The 24,836-nt window shown below is 50.8% G+C and overlaps 1 protein-coding gene and 1 long non-coding RNA gene across 5 annotated transcripts in view; one reads left to right on the top strand and one right to left on the bottom strand.

Annotated features, from left to right (window-relative positions):
- Window positions 1-6,251: 6,251 nt before the first annotated feature.
- On the top strand, window positions 6,252-23,065 carry med29 (mediator complex subunit 29). The gene is made up of 4 exons (XM_067975153.1): window positions 6,252-6,575; window positions 11,976-12,034; window positions 18,454-18,538; window positions 21,727-23,065. The coding sequence occupies exons 1-4, from the start codon at window positions 6,291-6,293 to the stop codon at window positions 21,940-21,942; spliced, it is 645 nt and encodes a 214-aa protein (XP_067831254.1). The 5' UTR covers window positions 6,252-6,290; the 3' UTR covers window positions 21,943-23,065.
- The window catches only part of LOC137306089 (uncharacterized), a 171,660-nt gene continuing 158,854 nt past the window's right edge, over window positions 12,031-24,836 (bottom strand). For all 4 annotated transcript variants that reach the window (XR_010958823.1, XR_010958824.1, XR_010958822.1 and 1 more), the window contains one exon: window positions 12,031-12,873. This is a non-coding gene — a long non-coding RNA (uncharacterized lncRNA). The remainder of the gene's footprint in view (window positions 12,874-24,836) is intronic.

Here is a 24,836-nt window from a genome sequence, read left to right on the forward strand (position 1 = left end):
CCCTAGGCAAGACAGAGGGTCAGAGGGATCTTGGTGTGCAAGTTCACAGATCCCTGAAGGCGGCGGAACAGGTAGATAAGGTGGTAAAGAAGGCATATGGGATACTTGCCTTTATTAGCCGAGGCATAGAATATAAGAGCAAGGAGGTTATGATGGAGCTGTATAAAACACTGGTTAGGCCACAGCTGGAGTACTGTGTGCAGTTCTGGTCGCCACACTACAGGAAGGATGTGATCGCTTTGGAGAGGGTGCAGAGGAGATTCACCAGGATGTTACCAGGGCTGGAGCGCTTCAGCTATGAAGAGAGAGTGGGAAGATTGGGTTTGTTTTCCTTGGAGCAGAGGAGGCTGAGGGGGGACATGATTGAGGTGTACAAAATTATGAGGGGCACAGATAGGATGGATACTAAGGAGCTTTTTCCCTTCGTTGAGGGTTCTATAACAAGGGGACATAGATTCAAGGTAAAAGGCGGGAGGTTTAGAGGGGATTTGAGAAAGAACTTTTTCACCCAGAGGGTGGTTGGAGTCTGGAACTCACTGCCTGAAAGGGTTGTGGAGGCAGGAACCCTCACAACATTCAAGAAGCATTTGGATGAGCACTTGAAATGCCATAGCATACAAGGCTACGGACCAAATGCTGGAATATGGGATTAGAGTAGACAGGGCTGATGGCCGGCGCGGACACGATGGGCCGAAGGGCCTCTATCCGTGCTGTATGACTCTATGACTCTATGACTAACATCTCCCGCACCTGAATCCAGTGCAGGAAGCGTTTCAATGACCTAACCAGGTCAGTCAAAGTGAGTACACTTACTCATTCCCCTACACTCCGTCTTCCACATCACCGCCCCCACCGCCCAACTCATTCTGCACTGCCAACACTACTCTATCACATCACTCCTCACACCCACTCAAAGCTCATCCTCAACTTACCTGCACTTCCTCACCTCCCCATTACTCATCCCACCACTGCCACTCAACCCAATCCTCATACAATCTCATGGCGCTGTCTCATACTCACCCTCTGTGCATCTCTTTCACGGTCAGCCGCACCCAAACCAATGCATTCATCGGTTGACCAGGTCACCATCACTCACTCACACGTCTGTACTTTCTCCCCTTATAGGAGAAGAGAGTCCAGAATGCACGGGAGAGGGCGAGGACCGGAGGGGGGCCGCAACAAATCATTGTCCTCACAGACACCGAGCAGGAGGCGCTGGAGCTGAGTCACACCCTCGAGTGCCTGTCTGTCGGGGACGGCGAGACTACCACCCGACAAACATCTGGTGACAGAACTTTAACATTCAGCACACACAATATGAATTGATGTTAACATGCCTCGCCATCTTCAGCATCTCAGTATGCTCATCGCAACATCACACATCTGTGATCATACTTAATATTGCCTTCTGTTCTCTTACAGGCCCTTCAGCGATCGCTGTGACGGGAGAGGGTGATTCCTCAGAGGACCTGCCGGACTCTGAAGGGGCACCGTCACATCTGAGTGAACCATCCACCAGTGCAGATACTCACACCTCGGTGGGTCCTAGTCCACAGTCAGTTGGGTTGGCACCTGGTGAGTTATCTCACACATGTGAGCATGAGCAGATACTGGTGGCAGGGGCAGCTGCGGAGAGTCCGCGTCAGTGGGAGCACTCCTCTCCAGGCTCTGCTCAGCTGGACACAGATGCTGAACCCTGAGGGCCATCCTTTAAAAGGAGAATGAGCGAGGGGCGGCAGCACATTTGCGAGGTGCTGGAACAGGTGCCATACGCACTCTCCACAATAGCACAGAGGATGGAGGAGTCCAACTCCTGCATGAGTGGAATGGTGGCACAGGTAAAGGAGGGAATCTCTGAGATAATGTCACAGGGACGTGAGCAACTGTCTGAGATACTGTCACAGGGATGTGCGGGAATGTCTGTGATGGAGGGAAGGCTAGCCTCCATTGAGCTTCAAGCACAGCTCACAAATGATTCCATTCAGGCCCTGACAACGGCCGTTCAGACTCACAGTGAACAACATTCTACCGCCTTAAACAGGCAGGCAGATACACTAGCACTGGCCTTACAAGGCATCACACATGTCCTCCAAACTGTTGTCCAGCAGAGTGGTAGGAGTGATGTGGGCCTGGCCCAGGGGAGGGATGATGGCGAAAGGGGACACGGAAGTGTGGACGCCACTCAAAGCACTCCCACGTCTCACCTGTTGCCCCCCCTCTCAACCAGTACCAGCAATGCTGCCTCCTCTCCAGGTGGCCGAGTCTGCCCCTGCACAGGTGCAGGTGGACCAGTCTTTGGAGGGGCCCTCACGGGCACCAAAACCCAGAGGGCGAGGTCCAAAGTATCTAATTGTTCAGGGCATGAACAAGAGCAACCTGGCACTATCTCTGCTGCAGCCACAGGGGAAGCAGCACATAGGACTGGTCAGAAGAGAAAGGCAAAGGGGATGCACGAGGGTGTGTGACGGTTTATCATGTTTTTTATTTATGTTTGCTTTTTGTTAAACTCACATTAAATGTTATTATTCTCACCACCACTGGATGCCACCCATTGGGTCACTCTACAGTGGGTGTACGTGTAGTTGTAGGACTGTTTTGTGCAGGGAGGGGTGAGGGAGGGGGCTGGTGGGGGCACTGCTCGATCCAGGTGGTGTGAGGACTGGACTCTTCACACTCTCTGATGTTAGGAGAACAGTTCACATATCAGTGACTCCCCGGCCTCACGAGCAGCCAGGTGAGCCGCTGCTCTGCCCATGGATTCCTCCTCCTCCTCCTCCTCCTCCTCCTCCTCCTCTTCTTCCTCCTCAATGTGGATGGCAGATATGGAGGGGGCCTCCTCCAGCAGTGCCTCTCTCTGTTATTGCCCTCTGTGCTCTTGTGCAGATGCCTGTGGCGCAGCACTGTGTTGTGGAGCTCCACGTGGCGGAGGTGGACGTCATGCCTGGCGAGGCTGGTGATGTTGCTCGTCCTCGGATGTAGTGATGAATGCAGCCATGGCGACCCCCCATCCTGATGGTGTGAGTTTGAGGGGGTCCGCAAAGTAGGTAAATATGTTTGAACTGCAGAGTTTTGGGTGGAAAGTAAGAATTTTGAGTGAAAACGCAAAGATCTTGCAGCCAAAACTTTGTCTGAAGTGACAGAGTGCCCTGCTGTAATAAATGATCTTTTCTCCCCATCTGTCAAATAAGCATTTGCATCTCCCACTGGCTGCCAGCTGAAACACATCTGTTGCAACAGGGAGTGTTTCCCACAGCACGGGAAACACGCTGAGGATCCTCCAAAATCGCACCCCTGCCTCAAAGTGGAGAAAATTAAGTACTTCAAGTAGTTAAACTAGCTCAACAACTGTGTAAAAGATCATCCCACCGGCTTTAATTGCCGGTGGGACTTCCGCATTCGGGAGGCTGCGTGCACACCCAGACGCATCAGTGGGGAACCCGAATGGGATTTCTCCAATTTTCAGAGCCCATTCAGGGCGGTTTCCTAGAGCAATACGTCATGGAACCAACCAGGGAACAGGCTATTTTAGATCTTGTATTGTGTATTGAGACAGGGTTAATTAGTAATCTCACAGTAAAGGATCCTCTGGGGAAGAGTGATCATAATATGATAGAATTTCACATTGAGTTTAAGAGTCACGTACTTAAGTCCGAAACTAGCATCTTTAAACTTAAAGCCGATTACAAGGTATGAGGGGCGAGTTGGCTAAAGTAGATTGGGAAATTAGATTAAAAGATATGACGGTAGTTAAGCAATGGTGAACATTTAAAGAAATATTTCAATATTCTCAACGAATATACATTCCATTGAGAAATAAAAACTCCACGGGAAAAGTGATCCACCTGTGGCTAACTAAAGAAGTTAAGGAGAGTATTCGATTGAAAGAAGAGACTTATAATGTTGCGAAGAAGAGATTAAGTCTGAGGATTGGGAGAGTTTTAGAAACCAACAAAGGATGACCAAACAATTGATAAAAAGGGAGAAAATCGAATATGAAAGTAAACCAGCAAGAAATATAAAAACAGATTGTAAGAGCTTCTACAAGTATGTAAAAAGGAAGAGAGTAGCAAAAGTAAATGTTGGTCCCTTAGAGGCTGAGACAGGAGAAATTATAATGGGGAATAAGGAAATGGCAGACTTTAAACAAATATTTTGTATCTGTCTTCACAGTAGAAGACATAAAAAGCATATCAGAAATAGTGGGGAATCAAGGGGCTGCTGAGAGTGAGGAACTTAAAGTAATTAATACCAGTAGAGAAAAAGTACTGGAGAAACTAATGGGACTCAAAGCCGACAAATCCCCTGGGCCTGATGGCCTACATCCTAGGGATCTAAAAGAGGTGGCTGCAGAGATAGTGGACGCATTGGTTTTGATCTTCCAAAATTCCCTAGATTCTAGAAAGGTCCTCGTGCATTGGAAGGTAGCAAATGTAGCACCGCTATTCAAGAAAGGAGGGAGAGAAAAAACAAGAAACTACAGGTCAGTTAGCCTGACATCGGTCGTCGGGAAAATGCTGGAATCCATTATTAAGGAAGTGGTAACAGGGCACTTAGAAAATCATGATCTGATTAGGCAGAGTCAACATGGTTTTATGAAAGGGAAATTGTGTTTGATAAATTTATTACAGATTTTTGAGGATGTAACTAGCAGGGTAGATAAAGGGGAACCAGTGGATGTAGCATATTTGGATTTTCAAAAGGCATTCGATAAGGTGCCACATAAAAGGTTGTTACGGAAGATAAGGGCTCTTGGGATTGGGGGTAATATATTAACATGGATAGAGGATTGGTTAACAGACAGAAAACAGAGAGTAGGGATAAAGGGTCATTGTCCCGAGACAAGATAGATTTCTGGATTCTAGAGCAATCAAGGGATATGGGGATCGGGCGGGAAAGTGGAGTTGAGGTCGAAGATCAGCCATGATCTTACTGAATGGCGGAGCAGGCTCGAGGGGCCGTATGGCCTACTCCTGCTCCTATTTCTTATGTTCTTATGTTCTTATTGCAGGCAGTAACTAGTGGGGTACTGCAAGGATCAGTACATTCAACCACAGTTGGCAACCCTAGTTACACAGTATCTAAATCCTCAGTATCCATCCTATAGTTTGGAGCCCAATTCTGCACAAAGTCCGCTAACTGAGGTCCCCTTGAGGCTTTATATCTCTCTATGAACAGACTCATCAGATATTGTGGATAGGGGGTTGCCAACTCTGCTTGGACGTATTCCTGGAGGTTTCATCACATGATCTCCTGCCTCCAACTGCCCCGCCCCCATGCTCCCGCCATTGGTCGCCCGTCATGTCCATCCTCGTAGTGCCCCGCCTTCCTGGCCAAGCGGACAACGAAAAGACTCTTTATCACCTGATTGGATGATTCCTGACTCTCAGCCTTTTTCCCCATCTCCAATATGTTTATAATTATTAAAGGAAAGTGTTCAAAGAAAATTTAAAAACACACAATTTTCTTTTAACGCCCCAACGATTTTTCTCCCGGGTTTTGCTCCCAGCAGTGTCCTGGAGATTAATCTTTAATTTCCGGAGACTCCAGGCCAATCCTGGAGGGTTGGCGACCCCTAATTGTGGGGAGAGTATAAAAGTCTGGGAATCTGTGAACATTTGGGGCGCTCGGGATCAAAACCGCCGATCGCTCGTAACAAAAGCAGGTGTGAGCTTTCCTGTCGCTGGCCGCCAGCTCTCGCTGGCTTGCTAGGTTGCCCATTATGGGATGGCAGGCCCATGGAGGAGGATGGCGTGGGCAAGCGAACGCTGCAGAGCAGTGACAGTCACGGTAAGGCTAGGAGCTGTGAGAACTATAGGGTGGTAGAAGTTTGGAACTCTCTTCCGCAAACGGCAATTGATACGAGCTCAATTGCTAAATTTAAATGTGAGAGAGATAGCTTTTTGGCAACCAAAGGTATTAAGGGATATGGGCCAAAGGCAGGTATATGGAGTTAGATCACAGATCAGCCATGATCTTATCAAATGGCGGGGAAGACACGAGGGGCTGAATGGCCTCCTCCTGTTCCTATGTTCCTGAAGCAGCAACCACAGGTTGACATGTTGTGATCCATCAAGGAGCAGGTTCTGCCAGTATCAAAGATGGTGGCAGCAGTCGTCGGGCGGGCTTCAGCAGCATTGTGCGCAGGCGCAGTCCTACCGCCCGCCGGGGTTTGATTGACGCAGCCGCGAACCAATAGCTAGACGGGCAGGTGACGCGGTGCCTGCGTGCGGGCCAATCAGTGCGAGGGAGGCGGAACAGGCCGGGGGGGTGTGGGGGGAGAGCCGGCGAAAATGGCGGCTCCGCTCAACCAGCAGCAGCAACAACAACTGGCCGCGGCCCAGGCCCAGGCTCAGGCCGCAGCTCAGGCTCAGGCTCAGGCTCAGGCCCAGGCTCAGGCCCAGGCCCAGGCCCAGGCTCAGGCCCAGCAGCTAGCCCAGGCCCAGGCCGGTCAGCCGGCGCTCGCACAGCAGCAGCAACAACAACAACAACAACAACAACAACAACAGGCCCAGCAACAGGATGACCCAGTGGCCAAATTCAAATTACTGATCCCGCAGCTGAAGGACTCCCTGCAGGTACCGGTCAGGGGGATCTATGTGGGGTCAGGGGGTCAAAGGGATCTACAGTAATCCATGGTCAAGGGATCCATTGGAAATCTCGGGTGAAAGGTCAGTGGGGATCCATGACCATTTTAGAGTCAGAGGTCAGGCCGGTGAAGGAACTTATTACAATTTTTCATTGTTCTCATTTTCATGCAGGTGACATTTTGGGGTCACGTTGACTCAAAACAGCACAGAAGGAGGCCATTCAGCCCATCGAGCCCGTGCCGGCTCTTTGTAACAGCGACCCAGTTAGTCCCTCTTCCCCCGTAGCCCTGCACGTTTTTCCCTTCAAGTATTTATCCAATTCCTTTTTGAAAGACACGATTGAATCTGCTTCATTCCAGCTGCGTAGAAAAAAGTTTTTCCTTATGGTGGTTGAAAAGTGGTTCTTTTGCCGATCGCCCTAAATCTGTGTCCTCTGGTTCTCGACCCTTCCGTCAATGGGAACGGTTTCTCTTTATTTATTTTATCTAAACCCTTCATGATTTTGAACACTTCTGTCAATTGGGCACCAGGACGTAGCATTAGAAAGGAGAAACAAGGTGCACAAAGGATTTGGAGAGACATAGAGTAAGAAATAGTACAGTATTAGGTGGGATCAGACTAAGAGAGAATATGAGTAGGTCTAAGATAGGTTTGCAGTGCATGTATGTAAATCCACAAAGTGTGGTAAACAAGGTTGGTGAGCTGCAGGCGCAAATAGCCACATGGGAATATGATGTCGTGGTGATAACGGAGACCTGGATCAAAAAAGGGCAGGATTGGGTACTAAATATTCCTGGATACAAGGTGCTCAGGAAAGATAGGGAAGGGAGGCGAGGTGCTGGAGAGAGAGGATGTTCTGGAGGGGTCAAGGACAGAATCTATTTGAAATGTGTTCAGGAGAACTTTCTTGACCAGTACATTTCCAGCCCAACGAGGAAGGAGGCATTGCTGGACTTGGTTCTGGGGAATGAGGCGGGCCAAGTGTCAGTGGGGGAGCATTTAGGGAACAGCGATCATAGTATCATAAGGTTTAGAACAGCTATTTAAAAGGACACGGACCACTCTAAAGTAAAAATACTCAATTGGAGGAGGGCCAATTTCAATGGGATGAGAACAGATCTGGCCCGGGTAAATTGGAATCAAAGATTGGCAGGCAAAACTGTAATTGAACAGTGGGCGGCCTTTAAAAAGGAGATGGTTCGGGTACAGTTTCTGGTTTTGGATGGAGGGAGAAAGGTAGGGTAACTAAAACCAGAGCTCCCTGGATGACAAATGAGGTAGAGAGTAAGATGAAGCAGAAAAAAGGGGCATATGACAGATGTCAGGTTGTTAATGAGGGTAACGTGTTTGATGTAGTGTACATAGATTTTAGCAAGGCTTTTGACAAGGTCCCATGTGGCAGACTGGTCAAAAAAGTAAAAGCCCATGGGATCCAAGGGAAAGTGGCTAGTTGGATCCAAAATTGGCTCAGTGGCAGGAAGCAAAGAGTAATGGTGGACAGATATTTTTGCGACTGGAAGGCTGTTTCCAGTGGGGTCCTGCAAGGCTCAGTACCAGGTCCCTTGCTTTTTGTAGTACATATTAATGATTTGGACTTGAATGTGGGGGGCTTGATCAAGAAATTTGCAGATGATACAAAAATTGGCCATGTGGTTGATAGTGAGGAAAGCTGTAGACTGCAGGAAGATATCAATGGACTGGTCAGGAGGGCAGAAAAGTGGCAAATGGAATTCAATCCAGTGAATTGCGAGATAATTCATTTGGGGAGGTCAAACAAGGCAAGGGAGTACACAATAAATGGGAAGGTACAGAGGTGTAGAGGAACAAAGGGACCTTGGAGTGCATGTCCACAGATCCCTGATGGTAGCAGGACAGGTAAATAAGGTGGTTAAAAAGGCATACGGGATACTTTCCTTTATTAGCCAAGGCATAGAATATAAGAGTTAGAACTGAATAAAACATTGGTTAGGCCACAGCTTGAGTATTGCGTACAGTTCTGGTCACCACATTACAGGAAAGATGTGATTGCACTGGAGAGGGTACAGAGGAGATTTACCCTCCAGGGCTGGAGAATTATGAGGAAAGATTGGATAGGCTGGGGTTGTTTTCTTTGGAACAAAGGAGGCTGAGCGGAGATTTAATTGAGGTGTATAAAATTATGACAGGACTAGATAGAGTGGCTAGGGAGGACCTATTTCCCTTAGCAGAGGGGTGAGCGACCAGGGGCATGGATTTAACGTAACTGGTAGAAGATTAGAGGGGAGCTGAGGAGAAATGTTTTCACCCAGAGGGTGGTGGGGGTCTGGAACTCACTGCCTGAACGGGTGGAAGAGGCAGAAACCCTCAACTCATTTGAAAAGTACTTGGATGTGCACTTGAAGTGCCGTAACCTACAGGGCTACGGACCAAGTGCTGGAAAATGGGATTAAGCCAGATAGCTTTTTTTCGGCCGGCACAGACACGATGGGCCGAATGGTCTCCTTCTGGGCCGTAACTTTCTCTGATTCTATGACAAGTGAGAACCAGGTTGAATATAGAAAGTTCAGAGGAAATAAGAGGGGCAAAGAGAGAGTATGAGAATAGACTGACGGCCAACATAAAAGGGAATCCAAAAGTCTTCTATAGGCATGTAAACAGTAAAATGTAAAAGGAGGGGTGGGGCCAATTAGGGACCAAAACGGAGACCTATGCGTGGAGGCAGAGGGGATGGCCGAGGTACTAAATGAATACTTTGCATCTGTCTTTACCAAGGAAGAAAATGCTGCCATAGTCACAGTAAGTGAAGATGTAAGTGAGATACTGGATGGGCTAAAAATTGCTAAAGAGGGGGTACTAGAAAGGCTAGCTGTACTTAAAGTAGATAAGTCACCTGGTCCGGATGCATCCCAGGTTGCTGAGGGAAGTAAGGGTGGAAAATTGCAGAGGTACTGGCCATAATCTTCCAAACATCTGTAGATACGGGGGTGGTGCCAGAGGACTGGAGAATTGCAAATGTTACACCCTTGTTCAAAAAGGATAAACCCAGCAACTACAGGCCAGTCAGTTTAACCTCAGTGGTGGGGAAACTTTTAGAAACGATAATCCAGGACAAAATTAACAGTCACTTGGACAAGTGTGGATTAATAAAGGAAAGCCAGCACGGATTTGTTAAAGGCAAATTTTGTTTAACCAACTTGATTGAATTTTTTTGATGACATAAAACAGAGGGTCGATGAGGGCAATGCGGTTGATGTGGTGTATATGGACTTCCAAAAGGCGTTTGATAAAGTGCCACATAATAGGCTTGTCATCAATGTTGAAGCCCGTGGAATAAAAGGGGCAGCGGCAGCATGGATACAGAATTGGCGAAGTGACAGGAAACAGAGAGTAGTGGTGAACGGTTGTTTTTCGGACTGGAGGGAGGTGTACAGTGGTGTTCCCCAGGGGTCGGTGCTGGGACCACTGCTTTTCTTGATATATATTAATGAATTGGACTTGGGTGTACAGGGCACAATTTCCAAATTTCAAGAACAACATAGACAGGCTGGTGGAATAGGCAGACACGTGGCAGATGAAATTTAACGCAGAGATGTGTGAAGTGATACATTTCGGTAGGAAGAACGAGGAAAGGCAATATAAATTAAAGGGTACAATTCTAAAAGGGGTGCAGGAACAGAGAGACCTGGGGGTATATGTACACAAATCGTTGAAGGTGGCAGGGCAGGTTGAGAAAGCGGTAAGCCAATTTGCTCGTGGCTCAGGTAATAATCCAGAGATTATTACCTTTGTGGTTCTGCTTTATAATTTAGTCCCTAGCTGCTCAAACTCTCTCGGCAGAACCTCTTTCTTAGTCCTACCTATGTCGTTGGTACCAGGACAAATGGATCCTCCCCCTCCCACTCCAGGTTTCTCTCCAGCCCGGAAGAGATGTCCTTAACCCTGGCACTGGGTAGACAACATAGCCTTCGGGACTCATGCTCCTGGCTGTGGAGAACAGTGTCTATCCCCCTAACTATGTCGCCTACTACAGCCACCTTCCTTTTTACTCCCTCCCCCCCCCCCCCTCCCCCTCCCCCCCCCCCTCCCCTCCCCCCCCCCCCCTCCCTCCCCCCCCCTCCCCTCCCCCCCCCCCCCCCCCTCCCCCCCCTCCCCTCCCCCCCCCCCCTCCCCTCCCCCCCCCCTCCCTCCCCCTTGAACTGCTGCTGCTGCTGCTTTTATCCCCGCTCTCGGGCCTCGGTCTGCTGCTGCTTTTATCCCCGCTCTCGGTCTGCTGCTGCTCAGGTCCGCTGCTGCTCTGCGGGAAATGTTAGGAAAAGCAAGGCAAAGCAGCACCTCCTTCCCCCACTCCACCGAACTCCCACACGCACCAAACTCTCAAGTTGCTCACTCTGTGCCCGCTGCCATTTTAATTCCCTGTCCCTCTCTGACCTCTCTGTCCTCGGCCTCTTACACTGTTCCACTGAAGCTCGAGGAACAGCACCTCATCTTTTGTTTAGGCACTTTATAACCTTCCGGACTCAACATTGATTTCAATAACTACAGATCATAACCACTGTTCCCGTTTTCTCGGACAGCAGGTGCTGGTAATGGTTCTGCTGTTACCATTTACAGCTCCTGTGGACCCATCTTTTGTTTCTTAACCTCTCCCATTCCCACCCTCCTTGCCTTGCACCATCATCCCTTTTGTCATTTAATCACTCCTGCCCTCCACCCTATCACAGACCTTCCCTTTTGTTCTTTCCTCCACCCCCCCCCCCCCGGCTCCCTGGCTCTGTTCTGTTCTGTTCTTGCCTAAAAACATTAACTCTGTTTCTTTCTCCACAGATGCTGCCTGACTTGCTGAGTATTTCCAGCAGTTTCTGATTTTATTTAGAATTGTACTATTTAGTTTATATTGTCTCTCCTCGTTCTTCCTGCCAAAATGTATCACTTTGCACTTCTCGAATGGTGACTTCATGTTGAAAGTTATTTTCCAATCCCAGTTAAAGCAAATATTATAGAAATATAGGATTTAAAATTCAGCATGGCAGTGATAGAATCAGATTGGCCTGGCTGGAGGGGGGTGTTAAAGGTGGTGATGCTGTCTGTCTCGGTGACCCCTGTGTGGATAACAGTCACTGTCCAGTGTCGATGGAAGTTTTCCTCTGACAGCACGGTTTCTGCCCTGAGTGGATGTGTTTGTATCAACTTCCTTGCAGTGTGCATGAGTGTAACCATGTCCCTGACATGGTGGGCCCACGACAATGGGGGCCATGTCCGAACGTTCGAGGCTGGGAGCCGATACGAGCTCCACAATTCGTTCCCCGTTCACTGGCAGGAACGTCTGCGACTGTGTTATATAAAAGCCCCTGTGTGGGGTGTTTCCCGGGTCTGTCCACTGTCACAGGAAGCTTTGTGTTTATCTTTTAGAACCTGATGAGGATTGCAGCTCAGAACTTGTCCCAAAACACCACAATTGACAATGGACAGTGAGTATTCCTTTTTATAAAATAATTTTCCTGTTTATATACGGGAGAGGCGGATTTGCCAAGTGTTGTGTGCAGTGAAACACCTTTACAGCAAGTTCGAGTATTTGCTTCTTGATAAGCCTGTTAACAATGGGGCTATAGTCCAGGAGCAGCACCGCTGGGCAGTGAGTGTACCCCCTGTTAGTGTGTTATACCGATAATTACAGCAGACGGTACACGTGTGAAATGTTAGTCCTGCCTCCACACCAACCCGGCAGCACAGGTCAGCCGTCATCTGATTGAACGGTACAACAGGCTCGAGGGGCTGAATGGCCTCCTCCTGTTCCGAGATTTGGACCCAACTCGGGCCATGTGCTGTGGAAACACTGTGAGCAGGATCAGAGTGGGGTGAAGTGTTGGCGGTGTTCGATCTCCCACAGCTGCTGGTAATAATAAGGTCAATGTGAGGCAACGAATTAATAAAATCCCAGAACGACAATCGTCGGTCGACACTTCCAGCAGAGATTCACACACGTGGAATAGCTGCTCGGGCAAGGTACAGGAGGCCGGCTGAAGTCCACGGAACTCGGATCCCAGCAGGAGTCAGCGCTGTGCGGACAGCAGGGGATTAATTTCAGAGTGGTGCCCCTGTCGTGTTTGTAGAATGGTCGCAGATTATAGAATGAACCACTCCCTGTACTTGACTGAGCTCTCAGTTACTCAGATGGAGCAGATCAGATCCTGCCTTCGATCCGATTTCCATCACTTTTTCAGGATTTGCTTCTGTTGCACCAACTTTACGTCCAAGATCCCCATTTTTTTTCTGTGATTTTAACGCACATCAACGTGAGACGTTGGTCCTGCAGAATGGAACAATTTACATTTCAGGCACCCACGGTGACATTAGATACAGAGTAAAGCTCCCTCTCCACTGTCCCATCAAACACTCCCAGGGCAGGTACAGCACGGGTTAGATACAGAGTAAAGCTCCCTCTCCACTGTCCCATCAAACACTCCCAGGGCAGGTACAGCACGGGTTAGATACAGATTAAAGCTCCCTCTACACTGTCCCATCAAACACTCCCAGGGCAGGTACAGGGTTAGATACAGAGTAAAGCTCCCTCTACACTGTCCCATCAAACACTCCCAGGGCAGGTACAGGGTTAGATACAGAGTAAAGCTCCCTCTACACTGTCCCATCAAACACTCCCAGGGCAGGTACAGCACAGGTTAGATACAGAGTAAAGCTCCCTCTACACTGTCCCATCAAACACTCCCGGGGCAGGTACATCACGGGTTGGATACAGAGTGAAGCTCCTTCTACACTGTCCCATCAAACACTCCCAGATCAGGTACATTTAGGATTTCGCAAAAGTGGACTGGAAACGGCTACTTGAAGGTAAATCAGTGTCAGAGCAGTGGGAGGCATTCAAGGGGGGGATTCAAGGGGTTCAGAGTAAACATGTTCCCACAAAGAAAAAGGGTGAGACTGCCAAATCTAGAGCCCCCTGGATGTCAAGGAGCATACAGGGTAAGATAAGGCCAAAAAGGAAAGCTTATGTCAGACACCAAGAGCTCAATACTGCAGAAAGTATAAAGTCGAGAGGAGTCTAGAAAGTGCAGGGGTGAAATTAAAAAGGAAATTAGGAAAGCAAAGAAAGGGCATGAAAAAATACTGGCAAGTAAAATCAAAGATGTTTTATAAATACATAAAGAGCAAGAGGATAACTAAGGAAAGAGTAGGGCCTATTAGAGACCAAAAAGGTAAACTATGTGTGGAGCTGGTTCTTAATGAATACTTTGCATCTGTCTTCACAAAAGAGGGTACGCTGCAGACATTGAAGTTAAGGAGGAGGAGTGTGAAATAGTGGATGGGATAAACACAGTGATGGAGGAAGTATTAAGGGGTTTAGCATCTTTGAAAGTAGATAAATCGCCAGGGCCGGATGAAATGTATCCCAGGCTATTGAGAAGGAAGGGAGGAAATAGCAGAGGCTCTGACCATCATTTTCTCATCCTTCCCGGCAACAGGCATAGTGCCGGAGGATTGGAGGAAACAGAAAATTTATGGCACAGAAAGAGGCCATTTGGCTCATCGTGTCCGTGCCAGTCAAAAAAGAGCTATCCAGCCTAATCCTACTCTCCAGCACTTGGTCCGTAGCCCTGTAGGTTTCGGCACTTCAAGTGCACATCCAAGTACTTTTTAAATGAGTTGAGGGTTTCTGCCTCTACCACCCTCTCAGGCAGTGAGTTCCAGACCCCCACCACCCTCTGGGTGAAAACATTTCTTCCACCAAATACTTTAAATCTATGCCCCTGGTTATTGACCCCTCTGCTAAGGGAAATAGGTCCTTCCTATCCACTCTATCTAGGCTCCTCAATTTTGTGCCCCTCAATTAAATCACCCCTCAGCCTTCTCTGTTCCAAAGAAAACAACCCCAGCATATCCAATCTTTCCTCATAGCTAAAGTTCTCCAGTCCTGGCAACATCCTCGTAAATCTCCTCTGCACCCTCTCTAGTGCAATCACATCTTTCCTGCAATGTAGTGACCAGAACTGTACACAGTACTCAAGCTGTGACCTAACTAGTGTTTTATACAGTTCTAGAATAACCTCCCTGCTCTTATATTCTATGCTTCGGCTAATTTTTTTTTATTCGTTCATGGTATGTGGGCATCGCCGGCATTTATTGCCCATCCCTAATTGCCCTTGAGAAGGTGGTGGTGAGCCGCCTTCTTGAACCGCTGCAGTCCATGTGGTGACGGTTCTCCCACAGCGCTGTTAGGAAGGGAGTTCCAGGATTTTGACCCAGCGACGATGAAGGAACGGTGATATATTTCCAAGTCGGGATGGTGTGTGACTTGGAGGGGAACGTGCAGGTGGTGTTGTTTCCATGTGCCTGCTGCTCTTGTCCTTCTAGGTGGTAGAGGTCGCGGGTTTGGGAGGTGCTGCAGTGCATCCTGTGGATGGTACACACTGCAGCCACTGTGCACCGGTGGTGAAGGGAGTGAATGTTTAGGGCGGTGGATGGGGCGCCAATCAAGCGAGCTGCTTTATCTTGGATGGTGTCGAGCTTCTTGAGTGTTGTTGGAGTTGCACTCATCCAAGCAAGTGGAGAGTATTCCATCACACTCCTGACTTGTGCCTTGTAAATTATGGAAAGGCTTTGGGGAGTCAGGACGTGAGTCACTCGCCGCAGAATACCCAGCCTCTGACCTGCTCTCGTAGCCACAGTATTTATATGGCTGGTCCAGTTAAGTTTCTGGTCAATGGTGACCCCCAGGATGTTGATGGTGAGGGATTCGGCGATGGTAATGCCGTTGAATGTCAAGGGAAGGTAGTTAGACTCTTGTTGGAGATGGTCATTGCCTGGCACTTATCTGGCGCGAATGTTACTTGCCACTTATCAGCCCAAGCCTGGATGTTGTCCAGGTCTTGCTGCATGCGGGCACGGACTGCTTCATTATTTGAGGGGTTGTGAATGGAACTGAACACTGTGCAATCATCAGCGAACATCCCCATTTCTGACCTTATGATGGAGGGAAGGTCATTGATGAAGCAGCTGAAGATGGTTGGGCCTAGGACACTGCCCTGAGGAACTCCTGCAGCAATGTCCTAGGGCTGAGATGATTGGCCTCCAACAACCACTACCATCTTCCTTTGTGCCAGGTATGACTCCAGCCAATGAAGAGTTAATAAAGGAAAGTATCCCGTATCCCGTATGCCGCCTTAACCACCTTATCTGCCTATCCTGCTACCTTCAGGGATCTTTGGATATGCGCTCCAAGCTACCTCGCTTCCTCTACACCTCTCAGTATCCTCCCATTTATTGTATATTCCCTTGCCTTGTTTGACCTTCCCAAATACATTACCTCACACTTCTCTGGATTGAATTCCATTTGCCACTTTTCTGCCCACCTGACCAGTCCATTGATATCTTCCTGCAGTCTACAGCTTTCTTCCTCACTATCAACCACACGGCCAATTTTTGTATCACCTGCAAACTTCTTAATCATACCCCCTACATGCAGAACCCCACTGGAAACAGCCTTCCAGTCATAAAAACACCCGTCGACCATTACCCTTTGCTTCCTGCCACTGGGCCAATTTTGGATCCAACTAGCCACTCTCCCTTGGATCCCATGGGCTTTTACTTTTTTGACCAGTCTGCCATGTGGGACCTTGTTAAAAGCCTTGCTAAAATCCATGTAGACTACATCAAACGCACCACCCTCATCGACCCTTCTTGTTACCTCCTCAAAAAATTCAATCAAGTTAGTCAGACACGACCTTCCTGTAACAAATCTATGCTGACTGTCCTTGATCAATCTGTGCTTCTATAAATGACTATTTATGCTGTCCCTCAGAATTGATTCCAATAATTTGCCCACCACCGAGGTTAGACTGACTGGCCTGTAATTACTCGGTCTATCTCTCTCTCCCTTTTTAAACAACAGTACAACATTAGCAGTCCTCCAATCCTCTGGCATCATGCATGTAGCCAGGGAAGGTTGGAAAATGATGGTCAGAGAGTCTGCTATTTGCTCCCTTACTGATTTTAACAGTCTGGAATATATTTCATCCGGGCCTGGCGATTTATCTACTTTCAAAGATGCCAATCCCCTTAATACTTCCTCTCTCACTATGTTTATCCCATCCTCCTTAACTACAATCTCTGCATTGTCCCCCTCTTTTGTGAAGACAGACGCAAAGTATTCATTAAGAGCCACACCCACATCTTCCAGACTGCTAACATTGTACCGTTTAAAAAGGGAGAAAGCGATAGACCGAGTAATTACAGGCTGGTCAGTCTAACCTCGGTCATGGACAAATTATTGGAAAAATTTCTGAAGGACAGTATAAACTGTAATTTAGAAAGGCACGTATTAATCAAGGACATTCATAGCTGAGGCATAGAATATAAGAGCAGGGAGGTTATGCTAGTATAGTGTGAAACAATAGTTAGGCCACAGATTGAGTACTGCGCACAGTTCTGGTCACCACACTACAGGAAAGATTTGATTGCACTAGAGAGGGTGCAGAGGAGATTCACGAGGATGTTGCCAGGGCTGAAGAATTTTAGCTATGAGGAAAGATTGGATAGGCTGGGGTTGTTTTCTTTGGAGCAAAGGAGGCTGAGGGGTGATTTAATTGAGATGTACAAAATTATGAGGGGCCCAGATAGAGTGGATAGGAAGGACCAATTTCCCTTAGCAGAGAGGTCAATAACCAGGGGGCATAGATTTAAAGTGATTGGTAGAAGGATTAGAGGGGAGTTGACCAGAATTGTTTCACCCGTATGGTGATAGGCGTCTGGAACTCACTGCCTGATAGGGTGGTAGAGACAGAAACCCGCAATGCATTTAAAAAGTACTTGGATATGCACTTGAAATGCCGTAACCCACAAGAATACGGACCAAGAGCTGGAAGGTGGGATTACGCTGAATAGCATTCTTTTGGCTGGCGCAGACACAATGGGCTGAATGGCCTCCTTCTGTGCTGCAAATTTCTACGATTCTACAGCGCGGGTTAAACACAGACTAATGCTCACCCTACACTGTCCCAACCAACCCCCCCCCCCCCCCCCAGGGCTTGTACAGCACGGGTTAGATACAGAGTAAAGCTCTTTCTACACTGTCCCATCAAACACTCCCAGGGCAGGTACAGGGTTAGATACAGAGTAAAGCTCCCTCTACACTGTCCCATCAAACACTCCCAGGGACAGGTACAAGGTTAGATACAGAGTAAAGCTCCCTCTACACTGTCCCATCAAACACTCCCTGTTACGTACCCCTGGGAGTCTCAGCGAAGGACCTGAAACATCAAAATCCTGAACTTGTGCCTGTGGGGAACCCTGTTTTACCAGAGTTACTCTGGGCCTGTGGGGAACCCTGTTTTACCAGAGTTACTCTGGGCCTGTGGGGAACCCTGTTTTACCAGAGTTACTCTGGGCCTGTGGGGAACCCTATTTTACCAGAGTTACTCTGGGCCTGTGGGGAACCCTGTTTTACCAGAGTTACTCTGGGCCTGTGGGGAACCCTGTTTTACCAGAGTTACTCTGGGCCTGTGGGGAACCCTGTTTTACCAGAGTTACTCTGGGCCTGTGGGGAACCCTGTTTTACCAGAGTTACTCTGGGCCTGTGGGGAACCCTGTTTTACCAGAGTTACTCTGGGCCTGTGGGGAACCCTGTTTTACCAGAGTTACTCTGGGCCTGTGGGGAACCCTGTTTTACCAGTTACCTTTGATGAGTTCTGTTGATGGTGCCACCTGCTGGCAGTGGTGAGAACCATCGAGCTGCAGCTCACCGTTCACATATCGCCCCCAGGGGTCGGATCAGGAGTCAAATAGATGGAACAAATTGCCCCCACCCCCCTCGCTGGCTGTTAACACTGTGGATTCTGGATTCATTCAGTAACTGACATTATCCTTTGACCTGTAGGAAGAGCAGTGACACAGCACTGCAGCGATTTGATAAGAGTTTAGAGGAGTTCTATGCCCTGTGTGATCAGGTGGAGTTGTGTCTGGTGAGTATGGATTTAAAAGTACTGATGGGTTCACAGGGCTTTCGACTCTCCTCACTCCTGTTTTAGTCTGTCTGCTCAGTGTTCATCAAACCCCTTCCCTCATTATTCTAAACACCTCGGGGACATGTTCCTGCCTGAGTCTCACCATCAACACTGGTCCTTTTTATTCCATCTGAGAATTGTAGCTATTGTATGAAAAGGAGCAACGTTAGTCCCGCAAGCCGAGCGGGAGCGTCCGGCCCGCCGAACGGGAGCGTCCCGCACACCAGGGACAACATTAGTCGCACACAGTCAGTGAGTGAACCCAGGGCCGTATTGCTGGGTCAGAAGTTCTTACGCTAAAACTGTACGTTGGCCCAGGCAGATCTCACCGTGAGCGCTGTAATGAGTGTTGGTCAACAGCACACAAGGGCAGGGGTAAGGTGGGGTAAGGGCTCGAGCTGGGCCAGCAACCCAGGGTGAGTTCAAATCCATGTCAAGTTGAATTCCATAAATCTGATCATTTGTGAACGAGAACCAGAAAGTCCTTCAGGGAGGGACATGCTACCCTCCCCTTCCCGACCCGCCCTCCCCTCCCCTCCCCGCCCCGGCGCGGGCCCGACCCGCCCTCCCCTCCCCGACCCGCCCTCCCCTCCCCTCCCCGCCCCGGCGCGGGCCCGACCCGCCCTCCCCTCCCCGACCCGCCCTCCCCTCCCCGACCCGCCCTCCCCTCCCCGACCCGCCCTCCCCTCCCCGACCCGCCCTCCCCTCCCCGACCCGCCCTCCCCTCCCCGACCCGCCCTCCCCTCCCCGCACCCGGCGCGGGCCCGACCCGCCCTCCCCTCCCCGCCCCGGCGCGGGCCCGACCCGCCCTCCCCGACCCGCCCTCCCCTCCCCGCCCCGGCGCGGGCCCGACCCGCCCTCCCCTCCCCGACCCGCCCTCCCCTCCCCGACCCGCCCTCCCCTCCCCGACCCGCCCTCCCCTCCCCGACCCGCCCTCCCCTCCCCGACCCGCCCTCCCCTCCCCGACCCGCCCTCCCCTCCCCGACCCGCCCTCCCCTCCCCGACCCGCCCTCTCCTCCCCGACCCGCCCTCCCCTCCCCGGGCCCGACCCGCCCTCTCCTCCCCGACCCGCCCTCTCCTCCCCGACCCGCCCTCTCCTCCCCGACCCGCCCTCCCCGCCCCGGGCCCGACCCGCCCTCTCCTCCCCGACCCGCCCTCCCCTCCCCGACCCGCCCTCTCCTCCCCGACCCGCCCTCTCCTCCCCGACCCGCCCTCCCCTCTCCGCCCCGGCGCGGGCCCGACCCCCCCGTACCTTCCCCTGATTCCTGTCCTGGATGACCCTCAAAGCCCTCTGGGATAGGCAGTAAACTCGGCCATGCCGGACTTGCCCACATCCCAGGAACACCTGCCGAAAAGCCTGGGGTTGGAGCCAGGGGGCAGGTCCTGGTATTAAAGGGTCAGCGAGAGGGGGGGTCGATGTCGATAGTGAATGGTACAAGGCTAACGCAAGGTGTGACTACACACACTGGGATACTAGAACCAGGGATACAGGTTAAAACTGGGGAAAGGAGAGCTGAGGACTGATGTGATGCTCGGAGCTATGGTCCCTGGCTGGAGGAGCTCAGGCAGCAGTTGGACGATGTAATGAGGGCGGGGGGAGGGAGTGCCTGGTCTGGATGAATGGCCTCCCCCATCTCACTGATCCTACAAATCACTGACACTGAGTCAGTGGCTGGAATGTGTATCCGGCCTTGTGTTTCGAATCAGGGCGGAGGCCTCACGAGAGAATCAAGGAACGGTTTGCATTTATACAGCATCGCATCACATCTCAGTGAAACATCTCAAAGTGCTCCTCGCACAGTGAGTTGCTCTGAAGTGGGATGATGACAACCAGCCCCTCAAACAGAATGAGTGAGTCCCATACACCAGAGGGAGTGTAACTCAGCACACCTGGAGCTATCCCAGCACTTGGAACAGTGCAGCGGGATCTTTAACATCCACCTGAACAGGTAGACGGGACTTGGTTTAACATCTCATCAGTACTGACCCCCCGACAGTGCGGCGCTCCCTCAGTACTGACTGACCCTCCGACAGTGCGGCGCTCCCTCAGCACTGACTGACCCTCCGACAGTGCGGCGCTCCCTCAGCACTGACTGACCCTCCGACAGTGCGGCGCTCCCTCAGCACTGACCCTCCGACAGTGCGGCACTCCCTCAGCACTGACTGACCCCCCGACAGTGCGGCGCTCCCTCAGTACTGACTGACCCCCCGACAGTGCGGCGCTCCCTCAGCACTGACCCTCCGACAGCGCGGCACTCCCTCAGCACTGACTGACCCTCCGACAGTGCGGCGCTCCCTCAGCACTGACTGACCCTCCGACAGTGCGGCGCTCCCTCAGCACTGACTGACCCTCCGACAGTGCGGCGCTCCCTCAGCACTGACCCTCCGACAGTGCGACGCTCCCTCAGCACTGACTGACCCTCCGACAGTGCGGCGCTCCCTCAGCACTGACTGACCCTCCGACAGTGCGGCGCTCCCTCAGCACTGACTGACCCTCCGACAGCGCGGCGCTCCCTCAGTACTGACTGACCCCCCGACAGCGCGGCGCTCCCTCTGCACTGACTGACCCTCCGACAGCGCGGCGCTCCCTCAGCACTGACCCTCCGACAGTGCGGCGCTCCCTCAGCACTGACTGACCCTCCGACAGTGCGGCGCTCCCTCAGCACTGACCCCCCGACAGTGCGGCGCTCCCTCAGCACTGACTGACCCTCCGACAGCGCGGCGCTCCCTCAGCACTGACCCTCCGACAGCGCGGCGCTCCCTCAGCACTGACTGACCCTCCGACAGTGCGGCGCTCCCTCAGCACTGACCCTCCGACAGTGCGGTGCTCCCTCAGTACTGACCCTTGGACAGTGTGGAGTGTCAGTCTAGAGTTTTTGTGCTTAAGTCCCTGGACTGGGATTTGAACCCATAACCTCCCGACTCAGAGGCGAGAGTGCCACTACTGAGGCCAGGCTGTCAGCTTGTCGGGGAGGGGAGGAATCAGCCAGGGTTCCTACTCCTCACCACTTTGCAGTGACTCCTGCTGTATGGTGGGTGTATGGACTGGGAGTGGACTCTGCGATGTTCCCTGTGGTCGAATAGCCCATGGTGTGGGTGCTTCATCTGTTTTCCTTTTGATGCCGACTGTATCCCTTCCGTTGCAGAGGCTGGCGTTCGAATGCCTGTCCCAAAGCATCGACAGTGCGAAACACTCGCCAAACCTGGTTCCCACGGCAACCAAGCCGGACACTGTGCAGACGGAGAGCCTGTCCTACACTCAGTACCTCAGTATGATCAAGTCGCAAATCTCCTGTGCCAAGGACATTCATAACGCCCTCCTGGAGTGTTCGAAGAGGATTGCCAGCAAGGGGCAGATCTGAGCAGTTCTGGGGTGAAGGGGACGATGTCTGTAATCCCATTTAGGGCCTTTTCCTGGAATGACTCGGCTCGAGCTGCCATGGTTTCTCGCGTCTCCTGATGGATTCAGCTAAGGGCGGGGATGGGAGGGGGGGGATGTACTGTAGCTGGTGTAACACCAGCCTCCAGTCAGCTGTCTGCCTGTTCAGTGTGCACATTCTCCAAACACTCCTCTGTGGACTAGACTCTGCGCTGCGGTCTGTTCTGCCCCAGTAACGTTCCTGTTTGTTCAGTGGGGATTAGGGTCGTGTGTCATTCTGCTATCCCATCACTTGCTTTCCATCTGCCACTGTAAATATCGAACATTCACCCTTTTCCTCTGACCGTACGTTAAGTAGCATATTCCAAACTAGGAAGCTAGTTGGCAAAAGGGGGCCTGGGACGCGGGTCTGAGGGGGCAGGTAGATCGGGGCTGACAGTAAATGGAGTTCTGTTGAATTTTTCTCCAGGAGCAGGAGGCCATTCAGCCCCTCGAGCCTGTTCCTCCAATGGGGAAGTGAGCGCTGAGCCCAATCCTGCCCTTTGCCCAGTATCCACACACAGCCCTCACGGGACGGTGATTGGCAGCAGGAATCCTGGCTGCTTCTCCCCCTCCCCAAATGAGGGGCGCAGAGGCTGATCTGTCACCCAACCACTCACTGGGCCATCAGGGGAGCCCGTTCCTCCTCTCAAATCGTTTTCCTGACTCCCCAAAGTTTAACACACAACGTATGACAACTGTGTAACTATCTCCCACCGCTGCAAAATAGTGCAGAAAAAGGTAAGGAATGCTGCTGGGATCCCCAGAATAACTCCCCAAACCGCTCATCGACACCGCCACTGAACAGCTAGCGTCTGACTCACTCCCAGGTCCTGTGTAGGAGGGACCGAGCCTCTGCTGGAGGAGAGCTGGTTTACCCAGGCAGCAGGTGGTGCAGGGGAGACCAGAGGCATTCATCCACATCAAATAAAATATACACTTCATGTGAGCACTTCTGTAAAGTGGTTTGTGTACGTTTCCTCCTTAAATCCCCAGCCCTGGTGCCATCTCATGGCGTTTACTCCAAAAGGAATACTTTTTATACAATAAAGTATGATTCGAAAGAAGTTATGTAGCACATGATAATGGTTAACGAGATGAGGGGTTTAAGTGGTTCAGTGTGATCAGTCTCTCTCTTTCTCACTCTCTCGCACTCCCTGTCTTCTCTCTCTTCTGACCACTTAACTTCCCTTCCTAGCCCCCATGCTAGCTGATATTGTAATTGGTTCTCGACATGGATACTTACAAACCTGCCGTCATCTCCCCACCTCAAAAAAAAACCCACCCGTGACCCCTCTGTCTTGCAAACTACCACCCCATCTCCAACCTCCCTTTCCTCTCCTCATCTTTGAACGTGTCGTCACCTCCCAAATCCGTGCCCTTCTTTCCCGCAACTCCATGTTTGAATCCCTCCAATCTGGTTTCTGCCTCTGTCACTGAACTGAAACAGCCCTTATCAAAGTCACAAATGACATCCTCTGTGACTGCGGTAAACTCTCCCTCCTCATCCTTCTCGACCTCTCTGCAGCCATTGACCACACCATCCTCCTCCAACATCTCTCCTCTGTTGTCCAGTTGGGTGAGACTGCCCTCGCCTGGTTCCATTCTTATCTATCCAGTCGTAGCCAGAGAATCACCTGTAATGGCTTCTCTTCCCGCTCCCACACCGTTACCTCTGGAGTCCCCCAAGGATCTATCCTTGGCCCCCTCCTATTTCTCATCTAAATGCTGTCCCTCGGCGACACATTCCGAAAACACGACATCAGATTCTCCGTGTCCACTGATGGCACCCAGCTCGACCTCACCACCACCTCTCTCAACCCCTCCACTCTGTTATCACATTGCTTGTCCAACATCCGGTATTGGATGAACAGAAACTTCCTCCAACTAAATATTGGGAAGACCGAAGCCATTGTGTTCGGTCCCCGCTACAAGCTCCGTTCCCCAGCCTCCGACTCCATCCCTCTCCCTGGCCACTGTCTGAGGCTGAACCAGAATGTTGGCAACCTTGGCGCCCTACTTGACCCCGAGATGACCTTGCTCCAAGAGCTGTGTTTTCTCCTTGTTCCTAGGTGCCGTGCTGATGAAATAAGTAGGAAGTAATTCATTGGAAATGGAATGTTGAATGTGTGGTATCTTGTGTCTGTACACTACTGCATGTCTGTGTGTGTCTGAGTTACTGTGTATGCATGTGTGCGTATCGGTGTGTGTGTGCACGTCTGTATCCGCATCAGTGTATCTGTGTCTGTGTTCATGTGTCTGTGTGTACTGTGCATGTGTCTGTGTATGTATACTACTGTTTGTGTGTGTGTGTCTGAGTTACTGTGTGTGTGTATCGGTATGAGTGTGCGTCTGTATTTGCGTGTGTATCTGTGTGTTTGTGTCCACGTGTCTGTGTACTGTATGTATGTGCATCTGCTTGTGTGTGTATCCATCTGTGTATATCCATGTGTGTGTATTCACGTTGTGTGCATCTGTGTCTCTGGGTGTCTGTGTGTGTGTATCCGTGTCTCTGTGTACCTGTTGTGTGTCCCACATGCATGCTGAGAGTTGTATTCCATTGTACCTGATGCTGAGTGCAGTCAGGGACCATCAGGCCCAGTGTAACGGAGCAGCAGAAGGAGCAGCACTGAACTCATTGACCCCTTTGTGAATGCTGCTGGGTTTCAGGCATTGCATGATTCCATGAGTCAGATTATGGCCTGTACAGTTTGTTCCCCATCTGTGGAACAGCTGGAACAGAGCCAGCCTGAGGCCAGAGGTAAGGTGGTGAGATAAGAACACCGCCCACCATTGATGGACAACACACGGTGCGAGCTCTCAGTGGAATGTACCCCG

The sequence above is a fragment of the Heptranchias perlo genome, chromosome 41 (assembly GCF_035084215.1).
Source record: "Heptranchias perlo isolate sHepPer1 chromosome 41, sHepPer1.hap1, whole genome shotgun sequence".
Classification (NCBI taxonomy): domain Eukaryota; kingdom Metazoa; phylum Chordata; class Chondrichthyes; order Hexanchiformes; family Hexanchidae; genus Heptranchias; species Heptranchias perlo.

Coding starts and splice junctions, on each gene's coding strand:
- med29 (XM_067975153.1), top strand. CDS start 6,291: ATGGCGGCTCCGCTCAACCAGCAGCAGCAACAACAACTGGCCGCGGCC. Junction 12,035..18,453: donor ACCACAATTGACAATGGACA/GTGAGTATTCCT, acceptor TTTGACCTGTAG/GAAGAGCAGTGACACAGCAC. Junction 18,539..21,726: donor ATCAGGTGGAGTTGTGTCTG/GTGAGTATGGAT, acceptor CTTCCGTTGCAG/AGGCTGGCGTTCGAATGCCT.